General features: G+C 43.3%; 2 protein-coding genes across 3 annotated transcripts in view; one reads left to right on the forward strand and one right to left on the reverse strand.

Annotated features, from left to right (window-relative positions):
* LOC130106686 (tensin-2-like) overlaps positions 1 to 3512 on the forward strand; it is a 29173-nt gene extending 25661 nt beyond the window's left edge. Inside the window, 3 exon segments of the mRNA XM_056272890.1 lie at positions 25 to 93; positions 467 to 496; positions 1376 to 3512. Coding sequence (XP_056128865.1) covers positions 25 to 93; positions 467 to 496; positions 1376 to 1514 — 238 coding nt within the window. The 3' untranslated portion in view covers positions 1515 to 3512.
* Positions 3513 to 3606: 94 nt separating this feature from the next.
* tmem106c (transmembrane protein 106C) overlaps positions 3607 to 22428 on the reverse strand; it is a 28309-nt gene continuing 9487 nt past the window's right edge. Inside the window, exons 2-8 of one of the 2 annotated variants that reach the window (XM_056273668.1) lie at positions 21835 to 22079; positions 12512 to 12575; positions 8763 to 8922; positions 7771 to 7911; positions 7119 to 7168; positions 6736 to 6789; positions 3607 to 5523 (exon numbers count right to left, since the gene is read on the reverse strand). In XM_056273668.1, the coding sequence (XP_056129643.1) occupies positions 5343 to 5523; positions 6736 to 6789; positions 7119 to 7168; positions 7771 to 7911; positions 8763 to 8922; positions 12512 to 12575; positions 21835 to 22048 (864 nt within the window). In that variant the 5' untranslated portion in view covers positions 22049 to 22079 and the 3' untranslated portion in view covers positions 3607 to 5342. The remainder of the gene's footprint in view (positions 5524 to 6735; positions 6790 to 7118; positions 7169 to 7770; positions 7912 to 8762; positions 8923 to 12511; positions 12576 to 21834; positions 22080 to 22428) is intronic. The other variant, XM_056273669.1, reaches the window with a different exon arrangement.

The raw sequence follows: 22428 nt of genomic DNA on the forward strand, positions 1-22428 counted from the left end.
GTTGCCCTGTCCATCTTTCTGCAGGGTGTTCTTCAGGAGACACTACCCAGTGAGCAGCGTAACGTTCAGCAGCATCGACCCTAAGGACAGGAGGTAGGCCCGGGCAGGGGAAACAGCAAACCTAACCCTGAATACATGAACGTGTAGCTAGCATGTCACCACGTACTTCAGCAGAAATCATCCGTCCGTCCGTTGCATCCGTGATCATGCGCCGCTTTTCGCTGTTGCATGGGTGCTGCGTTTGTTTTGCTGTGAGTGTATTTGCTGGTCTAAGTATGTGTGTGTGTTTTGTAGAGTATTTGCAAAGACAGAAGAAGTAAAAAAAAGGTTGGGCATTGTGTGGGAGTGGTGCGGGGGGGGGGCATGTTGGCTGCAGCTGATGCTGCGTCTGTACGTGAGCTCGTCCTGCAGCTGCAGCTGCCTTGCACGTGTCTGAGTCCGGTCTCTGTATCTCTCTCTGCTTCAGGTGGACTAACTCAGACCACTCCGGTGTTAAGTAAGTGCTTGTGTGTGCGGTCTGGTGTGAGACTGAGAGAGTGAGTGAAGTGTGTGTTGGAGGGATGTGGGTTTGCATGTGAGCGGAAATCTTTATTTGTGTCTTTGTAGATGTACTGACTTGCCTGTGGCTGAGAAGTTAATGGTATTAAGCTCGTGCATGGCCTCGTATTGCATCCGAGCCTCGGCAGAATCATAACCAGACACGTGATTTAATAACAGCGGTCAGCCTCCGTGTCGCCCCACATCCCACTTGACTCTAATCCTCCTGTGTGGTGAAGCCAGTGCTGCTGCTGCTGTGTGGTTACACCGCCCTGCGTTTAGCACTTGATGCTGGCGTGAATCTGGTGTGTCATTTCCTCCCAAAGCTCCCACCAAACTCTCCCCTCTTTCCACTCGTATTGTTCTCACCCTCCACCTGCTCACCCCCAACGCCACCCCCTCAGCCCCCGTCACCCCCTTTCCCCAATCATTTCCTTCCTTGTAACTCCCTCTTGCTCTCTTTCTTTCTCTCTCTCTCACTATCTCATTCTCTCTCTTGCTCTCTCTCTCGCTCTCTCTCACTCTCTGTCACTATCTCATGCTCACTCTCTCACTGTCTCTTGTGCTTGCTCTCTCTCATGCTCATTCTCTCTCTCACTCTCTCGCTCGTGCTCTCTCTTTCGCTCTGTCACTCTCTCTCTCACTCTCTCGTGCTCACTCTCTCACTGTCTCTTGTGCTCGCTCTCTCTCATGCTTACTCTCACTCTCACTCGCTCGCTTGTGCTCGCTCTCTCTCGTTCTCTCTCTCTCTCTCTCTCGTTCTCTCTCTCTCTCTCTCTCTCTCTCTCTCTCTCTCTCTCTCTCTCTCTCTCTCTCTCTCTCTCCCTTCTGCCTGCAGGGTGTTTGGTTTTGTGGCCAAGAAGCCCGGCAGCTTGGCAGAGAACGTGTGCCACCTGTTTGCCGAGGTGGACCCCGAACAACCCGCCACGGCCATCGTCAACTTCATCAACAAAGTCATGCTGGCCCACCGCCGATAGAGGGAGACAGAGAGCGAGAGAGCAAGGGAGGGGGGGGAGGTCAAACATCAGAACAGACAAGAAAAATAGCATACATCACATGGTGATTAGCACCATTTACATCAATGGCCATGTTTTTTCAAATGCGTCATCGCAGTAAGATGCTCTTTAACCCATTTATTTTTTGTTTTGTGGGATGAAGGTTTTCTTACTGTCGTGCATAGTGACTATGGAAGTAACGCTGTTAAAGGCAACTACAAACTTGTTTGTCTTTGGTCGTTTGGTCTTTTCTTCCTCTCCGTCCTGGTCTGCCCCCAGCCTTCTCCTCTACGTCATAAGGGGCTGGCTGCTGCGGGGCTGAGGGGGGCTGCCAGCTTCTGTTCCACTGTTAAAATCCAATAAAGCACTATTTACACAGACAGTCAGCACACGTCAAACAAGAGATAAGAGGACGGTCGTGTTGTCTGTAGTATCACGACTCCTTTCCAGGACCAGGAGGCGTGGAAGACATGACAGTCTTCAGGCTGTCCTATGTCTTCCTCCAGCCTGCCTGTTTAAATAAAGGTAGATAGATATAGCTGACGTCATCTTCGTGTATTGCTCTTCAGAGAATTGTATAAAATAACTGCACAGATCAACATTTCTTGCACTGTGTGGCCCTGATGAGACTTTCCAGACGTCAACAGCCTTCATGATATATCACAGGTGTTTATATTTGTATTGCTACAGACAGCCTCATTTTTAGTATCCCAAGCCCTGTAATTTTGTTGATCTGTCAGTACCAATGCAGAGGTGTCGCTGGTCAGGTTGTGACTTTACCTGATCAATAACGTTTCACGGTGGCTTCGCTGTCAGTCCTGCCAAAGTATTATCGGTGTAAATACGGTTGATGTCTTCTTTACGTTAGTGCTCCTCGTTGCTGACAATCACACGGTCCACCTGGGTTACCGGAGCTTCACAGTGGGGCAGAGACGCGTCGTTTTCATGAAAGTAAACATGAATGTAAAGTTTCTGACTTTAATGACACAACCGAGTACAAGGTGAGGTAGTGTGTGCATGTGTGCGTGCATGCATGCATGCGTGCATGCGTCTGTATGTGTGCATGCATGTGGGTGCGTGCATGTGTGACGCGTGCACATGCACGCGTGTGTGTGGGTAAAGGTTAGTGGTGTGCAGAGACCGTTGAGGGAAACGTGTAAGAAGTGGTAGTGTTGATAACAGGGTATTGTCACGTTCACTTGTGGGATTTTCCGGAAATGTCGTCTCGAAAGTGAGGAAAAAATGTGAGAGGATGGACTTACGAGTGTTTTTCCACACAGCTGCCATGAAATACAGCCAGGCTTTCAGTCATTCACCATCTCACATGTAGAAGCTGCAGTCATCCGTCAACAGGCTGACTCTTGGTTTGAAACCTCAGCAAACCACATCAACGTTGGCCTCCCAGGCCGGGCCAGGCCGTCCCTCCGCCGTACGGGTGTGGTCAGACCGGAGGTGGACTCGCTTCTTAGTGAATTAAGGGTGAAATTCTCATTTAGTTGAGTATAATAAGTTCACTCTGTTGAAAGTGATGCCACCTACACACACACACACACACACACACACACACACACACGCACAGGTCAGATCACAGCCGAAGGACCGGAGTACTTCACCAAAGACGGAGCACTCCTGCATTAATAACGTGTTTATCTCGCGCTATGTTTGCCATTTTTGTTGTTTTGCTTTGTGTATTTGTACTCCGCATTTATTAAGTGTTGACTTCCTTCATAAACCATAGAACTTCAGGACTTGTATTGCACCAGTAAATATATAAATATATATATATATGTTATACATGCAGTAGGTTGTGTGTTCTTGTTGGTCTCTGTATTATGTAGTAATATATTTTCTCACAAGCAGCTATAAGACGAGTGTAAGAGAAATAAAAGAGAAACGTTTGTTCATAAAGGAAATTATCATACCTGATATTTTGTATGCACAAATGAAGAATATTATTAAACTGAAATACTGTTGTACCAAGAGTGTGTCCGGGCTCAACCATCATTATAATGAAAAGCAACGTTTCATTAGAAAAACTGTCGGCAGGTGATGAACAACAAGATGAACGGCTGAAGACATTATATTAATTTTATTAATCACTTATTTATAGACATCTTTTTTTAATACAGGAAAATAAACATTCTTCCAAAAAAATCATTTAAAATTGGCATAAAGTATAAATGTAACAATGTTAAGCAAAATCCCTTTAAAAAATTTTTTTTTCAAATTTCAACCTTTTCTAGCTTGTTTATAGATTATTGATCGATAAACACTGCAGACGACCCAGATCATTGACAATTACATCAATGTATGGTCACATGTGCTCATTAAAGAAGTATTTCAATTTATCAGAGTGAAGTAACAGTGCAACAATATCATAATGAAGTAAAGCTCGAGTCTGCCCCCCCCCCCACACACACACACAGTTCATGGTTGGAGTTACTCTGTCGGCTGTGCTTCATTTTCTTTCAAACTGTTTAAAAACCAGTCATCCATCTGATATGCTGATGAGATGATGGACAGAATACACAAGTTGCTCAAGAGCGCACAACACAAGGTAAGTTAGGGGGCTAATGTCTGGGGGCCACGGTCACGGTGGTCCCGTTAAGTAGCTCGACTGTAAATGTCAAGTTTGGAGTGATTTCCCTCTTTGGAAATGTGGGAGTTTTGTAGGTCAGGAGTACAGATTTGCATTACTGCATTTCTATAATTTAATAAATATTGAAAAACAAGTACACTATGGATTTAGACCCTGAATTTAAAATGATGGAGCTGTGCAGGCTTTTTGAAAAGCAGTGTAACGAGACGCTTCAAAAAGGTTACAACTTAATCCCTCATTTAAAAATGTCCAAAAACAGTGCAAACCCCAAAACACCATTTTCAACTGCAAAAAATAGTTACACACCGAGCAAAAAAGTAAAAAATTGCAACTTCTCGTTTCTATAGCCAATCCCAAATCTAAAACAGCAAACCAGTCTTGTCTCCCTTTTCAAAATTTCCATTATTGGTAGCCAGAGTCTGCCGAGGCGTCACAAACCAAGTTCTCTCTGCTATACAAGCTAATGCACGATAACGCCGCCCTGATGGTCACAGAGAACAGGGACAGGAACAGCAGTAAACAGACAGAAACATTTAGCAACAATAAAACGCCTGAGCAAAAATTACCATTCCTTGCACAACTTTGTCAAGCGGGAATGCTAGCTAGCCACTGCCTGCAAAGAAAGGAGCTTTCTGCATTGTTTGGCCTGGTCTCAGCAGCAGCAAAGGCAAACAGTGAAGCTACAGACAACTCATTTACCACCTCAGCCCCCTTTCCCCAAGAAGAACATATTTCTAGTCCTTTATGCTGAGACAATTTGGTCAGCGGAGCTATTATGCTGACAAATTTTGCTAAGAACATTGCCCTCTAAAGCAATAATAAGCTCTGCTTGGGGCTAATAAGGAAAAGTGGCTGTTGAGTTTAACCTGGCTACACCCAAATACTGGATAGGTAAGATAGCCTCACAACAACCCAGTGTAATGGCCGACAATGACTTGAGTTTACTTATCGGGTCTCCTGGAAAAAGGAAACATCGGTGAATTGGCAATGAACTTTCGTGTGTCCTGGTCCTTACTCATCATGGTTAAACGTGCAACAGTAAAGGTAAGAAGTTGATGGTGGTAAATGTCTGCATCAGCGAAGGCAAAAATCAATCCCAGGATTCATCCTGACAGGGGATGAAGGAAGTCGAACAGTTCCCACCTACGCCAGTGACATGATGAATCCCATGCTCTGGAGACGAGCTCTTGTCATTGGCCCTCCCTGGACCGTTACGCTCGTAGAAGAGGGGGGTGTGAAGGCATGGCCCGCCAGTGGGTTGGGGTGTGGTGCGAGCGTTGCCTGACTGGCTGGTGGTTCAAGTAAGTGGTGTTTGTGCCACAGTCTATGTAGCGATAGGCTTCTAGACTGTTCTGGGCCATTCGCACCATGTAGGAGGTTTTCACCGAGGTCCTGGAGGTCAAACAAGACAATCAGAAACAGACTTGAAACAAATACAGAAGCTCTCCCCGTACACAACTGCATATGCGTGTTCATTGTGGGTAGCCGTTTCACATATACAGTAACGACTGGGAGGCAGCCGGTTCTTGGGGTTTCTTAACACTAGAACAACCGGGATTTCCCTCCTACCTAAAACGACCATGGGCAGTCAAAATGACCTCCGGTTTTTAAACTATGTTCTGTCAAGATAAATACCCAATTGAGAAATTAATGCATTATATATGTTAGTATGTCTGTTAAGAAACTGACACCAAAATTAACATTTTAACAACTTTAATACTATTTTTAAACAATTTAAACTTCAGAGAGCTATGGTCGAACTTGAATAGCCTAGAAAACGTGAAATGTAAAAAAAGAACTGAAAATAAATGTTGAAACAGTCCCAAAAAACGACCGGAACTTAAAAAGTACTAGAACGACCGTGGGCGGTCTAGTTCTAGTAGGTTCTAGTAAGTTGTTCCAGTTCTTAAACTCAAAATACCCAGTTGAGATATTAATGCATTGCATATGTTAGTATGTCTGTTATGAAACTGACACCAAAATTAACATTTTAACAACTTTAATACTATTTTTCCAAACAATTTAAAATGGCCGCTGTCCAACGCCTGTAAATACTGCAGCGCCTCGGTGGTAGTCATGGTGCGTCTGTAACCAGACATGTTAGACATAATCAAAAATCAAGTGAAGACTATTTCTCTGCACTGGAGGGCGCTAGTGTATTTCTAGGACAGAGCAACAAACTTCACGAAGGAAATGACGCCACGAACACGCTTCATAAATAGTCACATGACGCGCACGATGACGTGCAAATTACATGCGGTCATTTTGACCACTCATGGTCATTTTAGGTAGATCTTATCATAACTGGGTTTTTTTTGCAATTGATCTAATACTCATTTTAATGCAAATATATGCAGTTTTAGGAGAATTTGGGGAGCGGCAGGTCCGTATCTTTTTTTTCCACAAAGTTATTAAACTTTGAAAATCCAAAATGGTCAAAATGACCACCGTGGTCGTTCTAGTTAACCATACCGACGACAAAGCCACACATCAACTTTCAATTAGGTGTAGCCCAATAAGAAGAGAAGAAGGTAATGTGAGATGAATAAGACAGTTGGTGGGGGGGGGGGGTGGGAAGATGTAGAACAGTCAAGATACACTTACTGCATAAACACCACTATGTTGTGCACTTTAATGCTGGGCATGGTGCAGAAGGCGCTGAAAAAACACAAACAGAAATGGTTTCGAATGTAACAGTGAACCGTCGTCTGTCAACTGTGGTCACAGTCCTATAAGACATGAACACGGCCAGAGCTCTGTAAAAGGGAAACTTCCTCTATTCTTGTCTGTAATTTATGTCTGACTCCGTTCTTCCCCATACGGAAGCTGTTCATGACTTGGGTCGTGGGAAAATTGTTGAAAATGCGTTGCATAAAACATGAAGATTGCAATGAAATGATTTGGAAACACCAAGTTTCTGCAGAACGCTGCTACGCTGCGCAAACAAAATGAGCTATCCGAAGTTGAGAAGGACAAATAAAACTTACTAGACATAAGATGCGCTGCTACCGATCTCCACACTGACAGTATAGTTCACCTGCAGAAAACACGTTACACAACATCCTGTGTTATCAACAGCTCAGAAGATATTATGTGAGAGATACTATATTGACCGCAGGCTGACAGCGTGAAGGCCAGATAAACAAGGGTTTGTCTCTGAAGTAAGGTTTGATTTGCATCACAAGCCCTCATGTACAGCAGGTGGCTGCTAATCTTCGCAACAATAGATCGAAGGTGACGGAACCCACATCCTGGAACAGCCCTACCTACGCTTATGTGATGGTGGTAGCATGTTCATCATACGAAGCAAGACATGTGGAGAAGACTTGAGGTTTCATGGGTCTTATGAGTTTAATGGCAGAACTGTCAATGTTTCTGATGATCTTTTTTCAATGCAGGTTTGAAGGAAATGGCATGTACTTGTGCAAATTCATGCACTATTGTTAATTGTTGCAAGCGAGGCATAGTTTGAAAGCATGTCATATTTGGAGTGGCTCATCTGGGCAACAAGGGGCACTTGTTTGTATTCGACCGCTCTGTCTAACTATGTGTGTGTGTGTGTGTGTGTTTTGTTGCAGCAGGCAGAGAGAAGAGTGTGGGAAGTGCTGAGCGATGTGCAGAGGCTAGCGTTTTCTGTACCTGTCTCTGACTGAGGGGCTGGATGGTGATGACATTGTCTAGCTGCTGAGTCCCTATCACGGTTTTCATGTAGAGGACCTGGCAGCTGACGCTCTGCACTAGCACGGTGAAAAAGTTGGGGTTGCTGAAGTTCAGCGTGCTCTAAAGGAAGGAGAGACCTATTTATTAGTGGAAGGACACAGTAAAATGAAGAGATTCGACAGCATCATGTATAAACAGCATTTACTGAGAATCCACAGATAAATATAAATTCAACCGAGGTTTCCTAAAATGTGACTTTTCATACAAGAGTTGGACTTGGACTCTGTCCAAGACATTTTATTTCAAGTAAACATTAGAAAATGCAATCAAACTGGAAGAAAGTAGTGTCCAGGTAGCGTAGCGGTCTATTCCATTGCCTACCAACACGGGGATCACTGGTTCGAATCCCCATGTTACCTCCGGCTTGGTCGGGCGTCCCTACAGACATAATTGGCCGTGTCTGCGAGTGGGAAGCCGATGTGGGTATGTGTCCTTGTCGCTGCACTAGTGCCTCCTCTGGTCGGTCAGGGCACCTGTTCGAGAGGGAGGGGGAACTGGGGGGGAGGGGGGTGTGGTGATCCTCCCACGCGCTATGTCCCCCTGGCAAAACTTCTCACTGTCAGGTGAAAAGAAGCAGCTGGTGACTCCACATGTATGGGAGGAGGCATGTGGTAGTCTGCAGCCCTCCCCAGATCTGCAGAGGGGGTGGAGCAGCAACCGGGACAGCTCAGAAAGTGGGGTAATTGGCCGGATACAATTGGGGAGAAAAGGGGGGGGGGAAACTGGAGGAAAGAACAAGAAACCAGCTCGAACAGATGGGACTACTAATTACATCTGAGGTGAAACTGAAGTTGGGATCAGGTCCTGGTTTAGCCGATACACAAATGTTACGACAACGAAGGTTATCGTTGTGTTGAGGGTACACAGACACGACAAGTGCAAGTAAAGTGTAAGTGGAGGAGATTTCTTACCGTCATGTTCATGAGGACCCTCATGTTGGAATGGTCAAACCGTACGGTCACCGAGCGTATCCCGTCATCCACCACAACCACTGCCCGAGGGAACAAGAAGAAAGCCACGAGAGAAGAAGCCAGGAGGCAAAGCACAGCGGACATGACCACGTACAGTTTCCTGGAACAACAATGCAGTTCAGTTTTTTTAGTATGTTGGAATGGATGCAAACAGTTACCTCAGACACACTAAGCATTTTGGTCCCCTTGGAGTGACTAAATAACTCATAATACTGCATTCACGACTTATTTGCTGTGAAGTATCACAAGAAGTTACATTCAGAATGGCCCGGCCAGACTACGCACCATTTTGGAAGTAGCAGTAAAGTAAGAGTGAAAACATGGCTATTCCAATATATAAATAGGAACTACATGTCTTGATGCATGCTCAATAATCCAGGTAAAATCAAAGAAGAGGGGCGTCCGGGTGGCATGGCGGTCTATTCCACTGCCTACTAACACGGAGATCGCTGGATCGAATCCCCGTGTTACCTCCGGCTTGGTCAGGCGTCCCTACAGACACAATTGGCTGTGTCTGTGGGTGGGAAGCCGGATGTGGGTATGTGTCCTGAAAGCTGCACTAGCGCCTCTTCTGGTCAGTTGGGGTGCCTGTTCAGGGGGGAGGGAGAACTGGGAGGAATAGCGTGATCCTCCCACGTGCTACGTCCCCCTGGCGAAACTCCTCACTGTCAGGTGAAAAGAAGCGGCTGGCGACTCCACATGTATCGAAGGAAGCATGTGGTAGTCTGCAGCCCTCCCCGGATCTACAGAGGGGGTAAAGCAGCAACTGGGACAGCTTGGAAGAGTGGGGTAATTGGCCGGATACGATTGGGGAGAAAAAGAGGGTTAAAAAAAATCAAAACGTTGTATCCAGATGAACTGATTCAACGTTCTCTGAATAGGGATTAAATGATTAGTAGATTAACTGATTAGTTTACCGCTAGAAAATTCATCGATTATAATTTTGGTAATCGATTATTCCTTTTAGTCATTTATCAACAGCCCCACTAGTGGGTGTTTAGTCTTGCTACTCAGATGCCTACTCCTTACTTCACTACTGTCTAAGCGTGGCAAAAGGATTTCCTGAAAAAAAAAAATCTCTTGCATTGCTTATCAACCAAAACATATTTAGCACCCATTTCTTTGAGGCATCTATAAGGTAGCAGAACACTGGAAATGGTGATTTATATGAATACTTCAACAACCAAAAAAAAAAAGAAAAAAAGAAGCAGCAATCCATAATATTTCTCCATGAAAAAAAAATATTTTATCCATCTGGGTAATGGGGTCAAGTTATATAATACTAACTAGTATCTTTTTCACAGTTCGAGACAGTCTCCAGTTTCCGTATACAGCTGTTACATTTTTTTCGTCAGGTTGCAGCTGCTGATGCAGTGGCAAACATATGTGTTGGAAACAACGCCCAACAGGAAAAAAGATTGGAACATCATTCCAATGTGGCCCTGCCTCCGTCAGACTGACAATCGACGTAACTGCAAGACAATGTGGCGATGCAGTATGATGAAGTTTAGACTGCCTGTGTTAGCTTCGGTCTGAGGATGCAGAAGATTATTTACTGGTAAGCTGATGGTACACAAGCCACAGTGGCTGCTACATCTTGTTTGTAATTCATGAAAATCAACTGCAACAGGCCTATTTCTCTCTGGCTCCTACATCCAATTATATCTCAGTACTATTCTACTGTAATACTGAGAATACTCTATTCTTATTCTCCTAGATTTAACTGCTGCCTTTGATACCATCGATCATGCCATCTTACTTGATACGTTGGAGAACTGGGTTGGCATTTCTCGTACAGCGTTAAATTGGTTTCGCTCTTATCTGAGCAATAGATACTTTAATGTTTGTATTAACAATCTTTTATCCTCGCCAGCTCCTACTGTGCGGAGTCCCTCAGGGGTCTGTCCGTCCCTCAGGGGTCTGTCCTTGGGCCAATCCTCTTCTCTTTATACATGCTTCCTCTGGGTCATTTGTTTAGTCACTTTCAAGACACATCGTACCACTGCTATGCCGATGATACTGAGATCTATTTCTCTGCCAAACCCAATAACCTGAATCAACTGTTCTCCCTCCATGATTGCTTAGCTGCCACCAAAGACTGGATGTCCCTTAATTCCCTCCATCTAAACCCCACAAAACCAAAGTTCTCTTAATTGGTCCTGACAACTTTGCCACTGCAGTTGATTAGTTTATTGGCCCACTTCATTCAAACATCTAACCTACCACTACAAATCTTGGTATCATCTTTGACCAGAATATGTCTTTCGATCACCATGTTACTAAGCTTGTCCAATCCTGTTTTCTTCAGCTATGAAATATTGCAAAAATCCGAAAAATTTTGTCTTTTAAGAATATCGAAAAATTAATTCACTTTCGTTTTCTCTCATCTAGATTACTGTAACTCCCTCTACTCTGGCCTCAACCAAGCTACTTTAAATCGTCTACAGTTGGTTCAGAATGCAGCTGCTAGACTACTAACTAGAACTAGCCATAGGTCCCATATTACCCCTATTCTTGCATCCCTCCATTGGCTTCCCGTAAAATTCAGAATAATCTATAAGATCAAGCACTGCATGATCTTGCCTCCAGTTATAGTTCTGATCTTCTCATTCCTCATTCCACTTCCCAACTATTCCGATCCTCAATCCTCAGTCTTTTATCCATTCCTCACTCCAACTGCAAAACAAGGGTGACCGTGCCTTTGCAGTTTTAGTCCCAAGCTTCTGGAATAAGCGTCCCCAATCCATTAGATTCGCTGAATCTTTGGACTGTTTAAGCGGCTTCTAAAAACCCATCTTTTCAGGCAAGCCTTTTTATAGATTACCCCTGACTTCTGTTTTGTTTCATTTTTAGCTGTCTGTTACTCCCTATGCCATGTTTTTATATTCATTCAATTTATTTAAAGTATTTATTTGTATTTTGTGTATTGAGTGTAAAGCACTTTGTAACTGTATGTTTTTAAAAATGCCATATAAATGAAATTTGGCTTTCTTACTTGCTTAATATTGTTCATCTGTCAAAAAGAATTGCCACATCATCATTACACACAAAACAGCTTCACGAGAAGAGATTTACTGATAAATATTTTTACATGCATGGATTGCCAAATACAATAAAGTTTCACTTTGGCATTTCCTGATTGTATTAAGAAGGCACAGCCCATGTGCCTAGTCTGCATAAGAGTGAGTGTGAAACTCCAGTCAGGCCCTCTAGTAGCCGATATAGGTACAGCTCATTAAACCCTACGGAGCCAAATCGGTCAACAGACCAACCAAACAACCAACTGACTGACATTGTGATTTTCAGGGCCCGGCGCTCTCGCTAGCAAGGCTAAAAACACCAAACATTTGTAGTTTATAGTGAATGCTAAAATTTGCTTACCTCTCTCCAACTGATGCCATTACAAAATTAATACTTTTGGAGGTTTTCTGGCTGCTGGTCATACTAAACGGTGCTAAGACATCAATTCAGGTTCTGGGTGCTTGTGATGCATATTTGTAAATATTTTTCAACTTTTTATAAACTAAATTATCAATCTAAAAAAATCATTAGTTGAATCAATAATGAAAACAAGTGTCAGTTGCAGTCCTAAAATGAAGACATCTTTAAATCAGGAATAAATAAAAAAATCAGTAAAGCTCTATGTTTCCGGTACCGAAGTGATCTGGAACAGAAACATTGATACTCACGTTCTCTGAGGCTGCAGCCTTTGATCACTGTATGGGATTAAAGCCACCAGCTCATTCACTTGCTCTATTGGGTAGGAGAGAAAAAAAACTGATTGGGGTGAGAAGCTAACTTAATGGACACATTGGAATGTATTAGCTTAAATTTAGGGGCTTGGAAACCCCTCTGATGCAACTCTTATAGCACCATGGCACGAATCCTGTTTCTAAAAACAAAAGCAATGTAAATACAAATGCTATGCTATCAGGAGTGGGATAGACTGTTACATTCACTGCGTGACAGTGCTAATGTTACTGTGCAACCCTAACGTAATGTCTCACGTAATGACGGGAGGCGATATTTCAACATGCTGACAGTGAAAATTTTAATGGGCAGACAGGAACAGGAATACAAAAAGAACGACATGAAAATAATACTGTCGCCCTCCTGCGGCAGCCAGGGGAATTTGCCCAGAACAAACACCCAGCCCAATACATAATATCTCTCCCCACTTATTTAGATTGCAGTCCCTGCCACACAGACAAGACTTACTAACTAAACTGGTGGGGTGAGTGCCCCTTACCTAAGGTCTATTAAAAGCTAAGGCGGTCAGGGGGTTTGACGACCCACAAAGGGTACCTCCTACCAGTCTCTGGAGCAGCATGAGCCTCCACTCATACTTTTGTTGATCCTGGGTTGGCAGCCTCTGTTTGGGTGACTGGGTAATATTTCTGGGGGGATCCTGCCCACCCATTGGGGGAATAGTCACCGGGTCTTTCATGGGGACAGTGGGCTTTTTTTTTCTAAAGAGAGAGGGGAGTAATATGGATGCCTAAATAAGTAAATCCTGATGGAGACCGTCGAAAAGGAGACGCATCAGTGGCTACACAAGGATCCTGCTTGGAGAGAGACATTGCCTCAGATTTGGGGAGTTAATCTTGTAGCCAGAGAATGTAGAGAACATATCGATAAGCTCAATAACTCTGTTAGCAGACCTGGCAGGATTACACAGGTAGAGTAATATGTCACCAGCATACAATGATATTTTGTAATGCTTTGCCCTTGTTTGAATGCCACTAATGTTAGGATCTATATGGACGGCCTCTGCAAGTGGCTCTATTGCTAATTCAAAGGGTAAAGGTGACAGCAGGCAGCCCTGTGCAGAGCCTCATTCAAGTGGATAGATGGGAGATTGTTTGCCATTCATAATTACAGAGGCTTTTGGAGCAGCATAGGGCACCTTTATCCATTTAAGAAGGTTATCACCAAGTCCCAAGTTAGCAAGGACATGAAACAAGTATGGCCATTCTATCCTATCAACAGCTTTTTCTGCACCCAATTATACAACTAATGCCTTGTCTTTTACCTTAGCACCATATTGTATTATATTTAATAACCGCCTTATATTATTACATGAATTACTTCCTTGTATAAAACCCACTAAGTGTGGTAACACATCCTCTCAACACCGCACTAATATTTTGGCCAATATTTTCCTGTCTAGATTTAATAACGAGATTGGTTGGAAAGAAAAGCACTCATCTGCAGGTCTGCCCTTTTTGTGAATCAAAGAAATACAGGCCTCCATTGTTGAGCTAGGAAGTACACCCTCTTCAAAAGACTGAGCCAGCACAGCAAGCAGTGACTCTATTAACCAGTCTGAATTCTTTGTAAAATGCTGCCGTTAGGCCATTGGGCCCAGGGGCCATATTGTTCCAAATTCGCTAATTGCAGCAACCACTTGGCTGATGGGGTTATCCACAGAGGTGGAAAGTAACGAAATACATTTACTCACGTTACTGTATTGAATACTTTTTTTGTGTATTTTGTATTTTTTAAGTACAATTTAAAATCGGTATTTTGTATTTTACTTGAGTACGTTTTGACTCAAGTATTGTACTTAGTTACTTTATAAATCCTATCCGTTACTGAGTAAAAATAACAATTCAACCTACAGGGGAAAAATATGCGCCAGAACCATAGACAGTAAACCAATGGCCAGAACCAACAGTGACAAATGATGATGTGATTAGCACTGGCGCGTGAACATAGAGGGCGCGCGCGGACAAGCTAGGTTAGTGGGCGCGAAGTTTTTAGTTTCTAGTGCTAGAATGGAGGTCAACAAAGCAGGCACGGCCAGCGGTCGCGGTCCTGAAGACCCGGACCTAGAAATAATAGATGAAGCTCAAGCTGAAACATCGAAGTCTGTAGAACTAGATGCAGAAAAAAATCCTTGGCCACATTTGGAAGATTTCTTTTTGTTCAAGCGTAGGAAAGGCAACAGCATCATCATGCAGTGCAAGATGTGCCTCCCAGCAGTGAAGTACCTGTCTGCTTTCAACAACTCCACTTCAAATCTGCAGAAGCATGTTTTGGTAAGTATTTCTGCAGTCTCATTAGTAGTTTTATTTAATATAGCCAACCCAGGCTCACCCCATTTCGTGGGCATTTTTATGCTAGCACCTGCAACCATTGACAGTAGAAGAAACCCACAGCTAGCCAGCACATTCTAATTAGCTGCTATGCTAACATAATCAAACGTGACACATCATTAAGTACCAAATGAACTCGCTCCAGCCGACAATCCGCATGTTTATCGTACTTCAAACAGATACAAAATGCGTAATGTATATTTGCAGTCTGTTTAAGTCTTTAGGACACTGGCTAAATTTGCATAACAGCTAGCCCCTGGTACTTGAGTGTGTAAAGGCTAGCTGTTAGTTGCTAGTAGTCTTGAGTGGACTCGGGGAAATTAGTCTTGGTTAAATTTAGCTGCTATGAATAGTCGGTGTTACCCCGTCGAAATTGCCACGGGTTTAAATTTGATTGTGTCTTTGAATTTACAGTCAAATCAAATGTATCAACTGTGTTAACAGAGAGGGTTGTAGTGTGAGGCACTTTGGCTAACCAACATTACAGGGCACTCAGCGCTCCTCCACTATAGGCGGGGAGCTAAGGGGCCTTACCGTGCACCCTCCTTACAATCGAACGAAACCAACTTTTTTTTAAAACGTCTGACCATGCTGAACATGTTAACAAATGTTAACATTGAACATTTTGGGTTGCATTCCATGTTTCAGGTACTCAATGCATTTCAATGTATTTCCCTCCATTGGAAATGCATTACAATTACAGGAACATGACTCTCCATGAGCAAGGGGAAAGTGTGACATCTGTCTTTGCAAGTTTAATCACATCTAGTGATAAATGTATGGTTTTAGTGGTATTATTGGCTTTCTCTAAATAATAAAGGCCAAAATGTAAAGTCTTTCTACTCGATTTACAAGGCAAATCAAGTAGAAAGACTTTAAATTTTGGTCTCTACTATTATGGAAAGCCAATAATACCACTGAAACCACATTTTCCAAAAGCTTGTGTCCTCTAGATGTGATTAAACATGCAGAGACAGATGTCACACCTTCCTCTTGCTCATGGAGAGCCAATGGAGGGAAATACATTGAAATGCAATGAGTACCTGAAACATGACGTGCAACCCAAAATGTTCAATGTTAACATTTGTTAACATGTTCAGCATGGTCAGACCTTTCAAAAAAAGTTGGTTTCGTTCGATTGTAAGGAGGGTGCACGACTGCACGGTAAGGCCTCGTAGCTCCCCGCCTACTAGGCAGACCCAGAAAAGATTGTTTTGACTCCTTCATATCGACGACAAGGGATTAGATCACTAGTAGGCGATTGTTGCTCTGTGTGCATGCAAGCAGCTATGATGATTACACATGCATTGATATGTCTCCTTCCTCTGTATCATAATACTGGTAGGCTATAGAAACACATTGGCTTTTGATGTTGATTTGAAATCTCAATTTTAGCATTCAAATCCAAATCATTGATTTTGTTGGGAAGGGTGCAGCATTGTAATGCCCTCTGGATTGTGGCATATTGTGCTTAATACAATGTAATAGACAAAATGTGATGACTAAAGAAATAGAAAACTTTTATTTATCAAAGTTTTAATTTCAGTGTGTTTAATAAGCACCACATTGATTCCTCTACTGATAATACCCTTTTCTTTTTTTTCACAGAGGAAACATCCATCGAAACAGTTGGCTTTTAGCCGAGCAAAGCCAGGGAAGCGAACTCACCAAGCAAATCCACCAAGTCCAAGCAAGCAAACAAATATGAAAGGTGCCATGACAGTGGGAGGCAACCGCCGTGTGCCACAAGGCAAGATCGACAAGATCATCATTAGGCTAATATGTGAGGGCCTTCATACATTTAGTTTGGTTGAACAACCTGCGTTCAAAGAACTTTTGACAACGCTAAATCCACAATGCAAGGTCATTTCCAGGCCCACTGTCTGGACAAGATTAGAGGCATCTGCCATTCAGATGAAGAAGAATGTCATGTCCCATCTCAGTAAAGTGAGCTACGTTGCCACCACTACAGATTGTTGGACTGCACACCAGCAAAGTTTTATTGGGGTGACGGGTCATTGGGTGGATGAAGAAACCTTTGAGAGGAGATCAGCTGCGCTTGCATGTAAGAGGTTAAGAGGGTCCCACACCTTTGATGTCCTTGCAGGGGCACTTGACGACATACACTGTCAGTATAGAATTAGGGGCACAGTGGTGAGAACCACAACAGATAGTGGCTCAAACTTCGTTAAAGCTTTTAGTGTCTTCGGAGAACAGAGCCAGTCTGAGGATGCAGAATCAGATGCTGAGTCGGACAGAGATTCAATTGATGATGAGCCCACAGCCAACTACCTGGACACATTCAGCATCCTGGAGCAAGATAATGGCCTGGAGTACCAACTTCCTACACACCAAAGGTGTGCATGCCATCTTCTCAACTTAGTTGCCACAACAGATGCTGAGATAGCAGAAAAGAAGATGGACACATACAACAGACTATCACGTGCAGCCTTTGGGAAATGTCAAGCCATGTGGAACAATACAGGTCGTTCATACATGGCAGCAGAAGTTGTGGAAGATCATTGCCGACTCCAGCTCATCCGACCAAATCAAACGCGGTGGAATTCAACATTCATGGCTGTGGAGAGAATCATACGGATCATACAAGAGAAAGGGGAGGAGGCAATCAGGAATATTTGTGAAGAATTCAAATTGAAAACGTAAGTTTTGATTTGCATTTCAACAGTATGAAAGTGTGAATGTGTGTTTACATACTTGAAACTTAACTTTTCCTGCTTGATTTCCTAACAATTGTTTGTATTCTATTTATGCCAGGCTGACTCAAGCAGAAATTGCTTTCCTGACTGATTACTGCTCGGCGATGAAACCTCTGGTAAAGGCCTTGAACATACTTCAGTCAGAGACCAACACACACTTAGGGTGGCTTCTTCCAGTGATATGTCAGCTACAAGCAAAACTCAAAAGGCAGGAGACCTCATCCAAGATGTGTCTACCACTCATCAAAGCCATTCAGGATGGTGTCCAAAAGCGTTTTGGTGAGATGATGATGGACCCAGAACTGATTGCAGCAGCAATACTTCTACCGAAGTTCAAGACCACCTGGACAGAGAGGCCTGATGTCATTGAAACAGGTATGATTGCATCTTATAATAAACTGCTTTTCAACAGTTTATTGGAGATCTACTTTGTTTTATACTCAATACAATGTGGTCAGTGCTATAAGGCATTATGCATTATGGTGCACTCTTGGTAAATTAATCAAGTCTTAATTGTCAGAAATGTGTTGTTTGTCACTCGACAGGTCTGGCTTATGTCAGACAACACCTTGACCAGATGGCAGAGGTGGAAGTGGAGCAAGTTGGACAACATTCCTCAGATGAAGATGATTTCTTCTCCTCAATGAAGTCCAGAAGGTCAGAAGGTACAGGGGAGTTGGAAGGGTACCTAGCCTGTATCCCAAACGATATGGATCTGCTAAACTCCTTTCCAAATTTAAAAAAACTCTCTCTGAAACTCAACACTGGCCTGCCTGCTTCAGCTGCCTGCGAGCGGCTTTTCAGTCGTGCTGGATTACTGTTCACTGCAAAGCGAGCAAGGATGAGCTCAACTAACTTTGAAAATCAGCTGCTGCTTAAACTGAACAAGAAGCTTGTAGACTAGGTTATAGGTGATTTAGGGTGTCACAAAACTAGTGGCCTTTATTTGCAATATTCCTCTCTGGAATATTGCTGCTCTTTTATGTTAGTTCCTTTAATTTTGTAACACTTGTGAGCGTCATCATGTGGACATTACTTTGTAGTTTGTACCTCTCTGAGAGAGAGAGACAGAGAGAGAAAGTAGGCGTGCACAAGCCTGTTTAATGTTTTTACCACTAAATGGATGAGCTCAATTAACTTTGAAAATCAGCAGCTGCTTAAACTGAACAAGAAGTTTGTAGACTAGGTTACAGGTGATTCAGGGTGTCACAAAACTAGCGGCCTTGATTTGCAGTATAACAGCTGTTGCTGTTGGTGTTGACATGTACGTTGTTGTAATTACACTTACATTTGTGTAGGTATTCTTTGTTGTTATCGCACTTACACACACAACTGCCCTCTATAGCGCTCTTGCAGCTGTGGAGATGGCATTAACACATTCTCATCCTCTGACGGTTAACACACACACACACACACACACACACACGCACGCACACACACAAGCATGTCTCCTCTGGAATATTGCTGCTCCTTTATGTCAGTTTGACTTTGTAGCAACACTTATGAGCGTCATCATGTGGGCATTACTTTGTACTTTTTACCTGTGTGTGTGAGAGAGAGGGTGAGAGGGAGAGAGAGGGAGAGTGTGTGCGTGTGAGAGAGAGAGAGAGAGAGAGAAAACGTGAGAGTAAGCATGTTTAATGTTGTACCACTAAATGGATGAGCTCAACTAACTTTAAGATGCTACTTAAACTGAACAAGAAGTTCAGTTGTTGTGAAGCTGTTGTTATTGCGCTTACATTTGTTACACTTGTTCTTTAATTAAAAACAAAATAGTTATGGATTTCTGACCCCTTGTCCTATTTTTACTACCCTCACACCCCACACAAAGAAAGTAACTATGTAACTTTTACTTAAAGTACATTTCAAATGAACTACTTTTTACTTTTACTTGAGTACATTTTCAGATGAGTACTTTTACTTCTACTTGAGTAATATTTCATCAAAGTATTGGTACTTTTACTTCAGTACAATATTTTTGTACTTTTTCCACCTCTGGTTATCCAGCAGCTATTTTTCTTCTGACGATACAAGCATTATGTCAAAATTTGACAAATAAAAAAATGCAGCATGTTTTGTGTGGACATATTGTCCTCAGACTCATACAAACATTCGTAAAATGACCGCAAGGTGGCATTGATATCTTTATTATGGTGCAATCTATCACCGAGGTGGTCTTTTATAGCCGAGACATGTCTACTCATTATCCATGCTCAGCAGCGCCCCCGACAGTAGCCATTTAACCCAATAAGGTAAGTTGTGGTGGCTCTCTGGGTGTGAGCATTTCCAGGTCACAGGCTTGCATCTGGTCTGTGTGGCATTTCCAGTGTAGTGCTCAGCCCACATCAACTGTATAAGACACTGACCCTGCCTGAGACACCACCATACCCGGCATCCACTTCTCCTCCCCCCGCCGATAATCACGGACCAGCACAGAGTCCAAAACTACAAAGCCCTTTTTCTTAGCGAATGGAGCCCTGTGACCCTGCTGGTCTGTCTGTGCCTGATCCACCAAAGCTGCCACATTTCGTTTAAGGAGGTCAAAGCGGGAGCAGAGCCAACGGTCAAGGAAGAGCATGGGAAGAGACTCATTAGTTGTCGCGTAAGGAGTATTTCTGTAGCTGAGCAGGAACGAATCCAGTCTATGTTGCACTGTGGTCGACCCCCTGGAAGCTTTCAATGAACACTTCAGTGTCTACACAAAATGTTCCGCCAGACCATTTGTGGCTGGGTGAAAGGGTGTAGAGCACACGTGTTTCACTCCATTCGCTTTGAGAAAAGCCAACAAAATCACTCAAAGTGAACTATTATGACTGACCAACACTTCAGGCAAACCATGATGACTAAACAAAAGTCCTCAGAGCATGAATAGTCTCAGAGGTTGTGGTGGATTCCATCAGTTGCACTTCCGGCCACTTAAGAGTAGGCATCCAGCCATCCACCACAAACAAAAACATATGTCCCTCCAAATGACCAGCAAAATCCACATGTATTCTCTGCCATGGTGTCCCCGGCCATGGCCATGAGTGCAGCGGACTTGCAGACTTCTGGTTGCGTTGACATGAATTACACACTTTGGCCTGCTGTTCAATCTGAGCATCAATCCCCAGTCACCATATGTAACTACGACCAATGGCTTTCATTTTAACCACTCCTGGGTGCTCCACATGCAGCTCTTTTAGTAATTGTGGTCTTTAAATAAAATATTGCGAAAGCATTTTAAAAAAATTTGTAAAATTGAAGCACTGAAATAACTTTTTGAAAGTTTTTAAAATATTGACACTGCATTTTAACAGCCGTATTGGTTCTGCAAGACAGGTTTGTTTTCCCTCACTGTGGTGTGTGTGTGTGTGTACTAAGGGACACACATCTGTGCAATAGCACAGATCTACCAAAATCTCACATTGGCCCATGCCTACTTAGACACAAGGAGATCAGTTGTCCAGCTGCTTGTGTATGTCATCTAGCATGCTTAGAGGTCAGCCAGCGGTCCATGGCAGGAGTGGAATCCTCATTAGTTAAACCTTGCGAATCTCCCTTTCCAGATTCCTCTTTCTTCTAGTCTCATTTTCACTCAAAATAAAAGTTATTGGGCTTTATTGTTAGCAATGTCTTTGCGATACCTTTTAAACACATCTCCCCCTGACTGACTGAGTGACGAAGTTACACCATTGGTCGGCCTTGAGTCGCCACTTTCTGTATCCGTTGTTTCAAATTGAAAGCCCTCTAGCATTTCACACACGGTCCAGCCATGTACTAGGTTTTAACCTAGTCTTGTTTTCAGTTTTGTTCACCTTTCTCTTACTTGACATCGGCTGTGTCATCACAGAAAACTCTACTGTGATTGGGGCATTGCAGCTTGTGGAATGTAGAACTTGTAGTTTTTGAACAGTTAGCATTCGGGGGGTGGGGGTGGGGGGGGATTACGGTAGGTTGTAATCTTTACTTACACACTGTGCTCATAAATTATTTTTCTGCTTCGCACATATCTATTTTTAGGGGAAAATGTGAATGAAATACTTGCATTATAGAACCCTGCTTTGAGTCTGCATTCAGCTATGACAAACAGACTTCATTTTTATAAATAATGGCTCATTTTTTAGGTCTAATTTGATCGTAAGCACCTAGTTGTTCCATCCCTGAGTCACTCGCTACAATACCGGTGGGCATCATGATGACATTCAACTTAAGTCTCACCTGAGGGTATGCGCCCAGTTCCTTGACATGTTGGACAAGTGATGCTGTCCCTGCCAGTGAACTCCACGTAGGGAAACTTAGCTATGTCCTCTTGTCTGTCCAGCCCATCCAGAGAATCATCATCATTGTCCTTGTTCCCTCTCTGCTGCCCGGTCTCTTGGGTCTCTGGAAGGAGCAGGAGGGTGCTACCACTTCGGGACCAACGATTGCCCATGGTAGTTTAACTCGTCTTTTGGGGCTTTTCCCTGAAAACAACAGTGTTTAAAAAACACTTTAATGGAGAACATTGGCTTTAAAAGGTAGAATCTGTTACAGAATCTGTCATGGCGAAGTCATGACCCACCCCACTCTGCCTCTAAACGGCTAACCCTGATATTCCTACCCTAATCCATCTCTCTCCTCATGCCTAAACCTAACCAACCCAATCAGCGAAGGCAACGAGTACTAGCCAATCAGAGGCAGAGTAGGGCAGGTCGTGACTTCGGCATCCTTGGAAAAAAAGTATTGCTTGCGAGAGATCACACCCACTCAACCCTAGTTACATAGTGATAGAATAGGAGTTCAGAGTGCGGAGTGGGGATGATAGAGGCACCA

The sequence above is a fragment of the Lampris incognitus genome, chromosome 2, assembly GCF_029633865.1.
Source record: "Lampris incognitus isolate fLamInc1 chromosome 2, fLamInc1.hap2, whole genome shotgun sequence".
NCBI classification, from domain to species: Eukaryota; Metazoa; Chordata; class Actinopteri; order Lampriformes; family Lampridae; genus Lampris; species Lampris incognitus.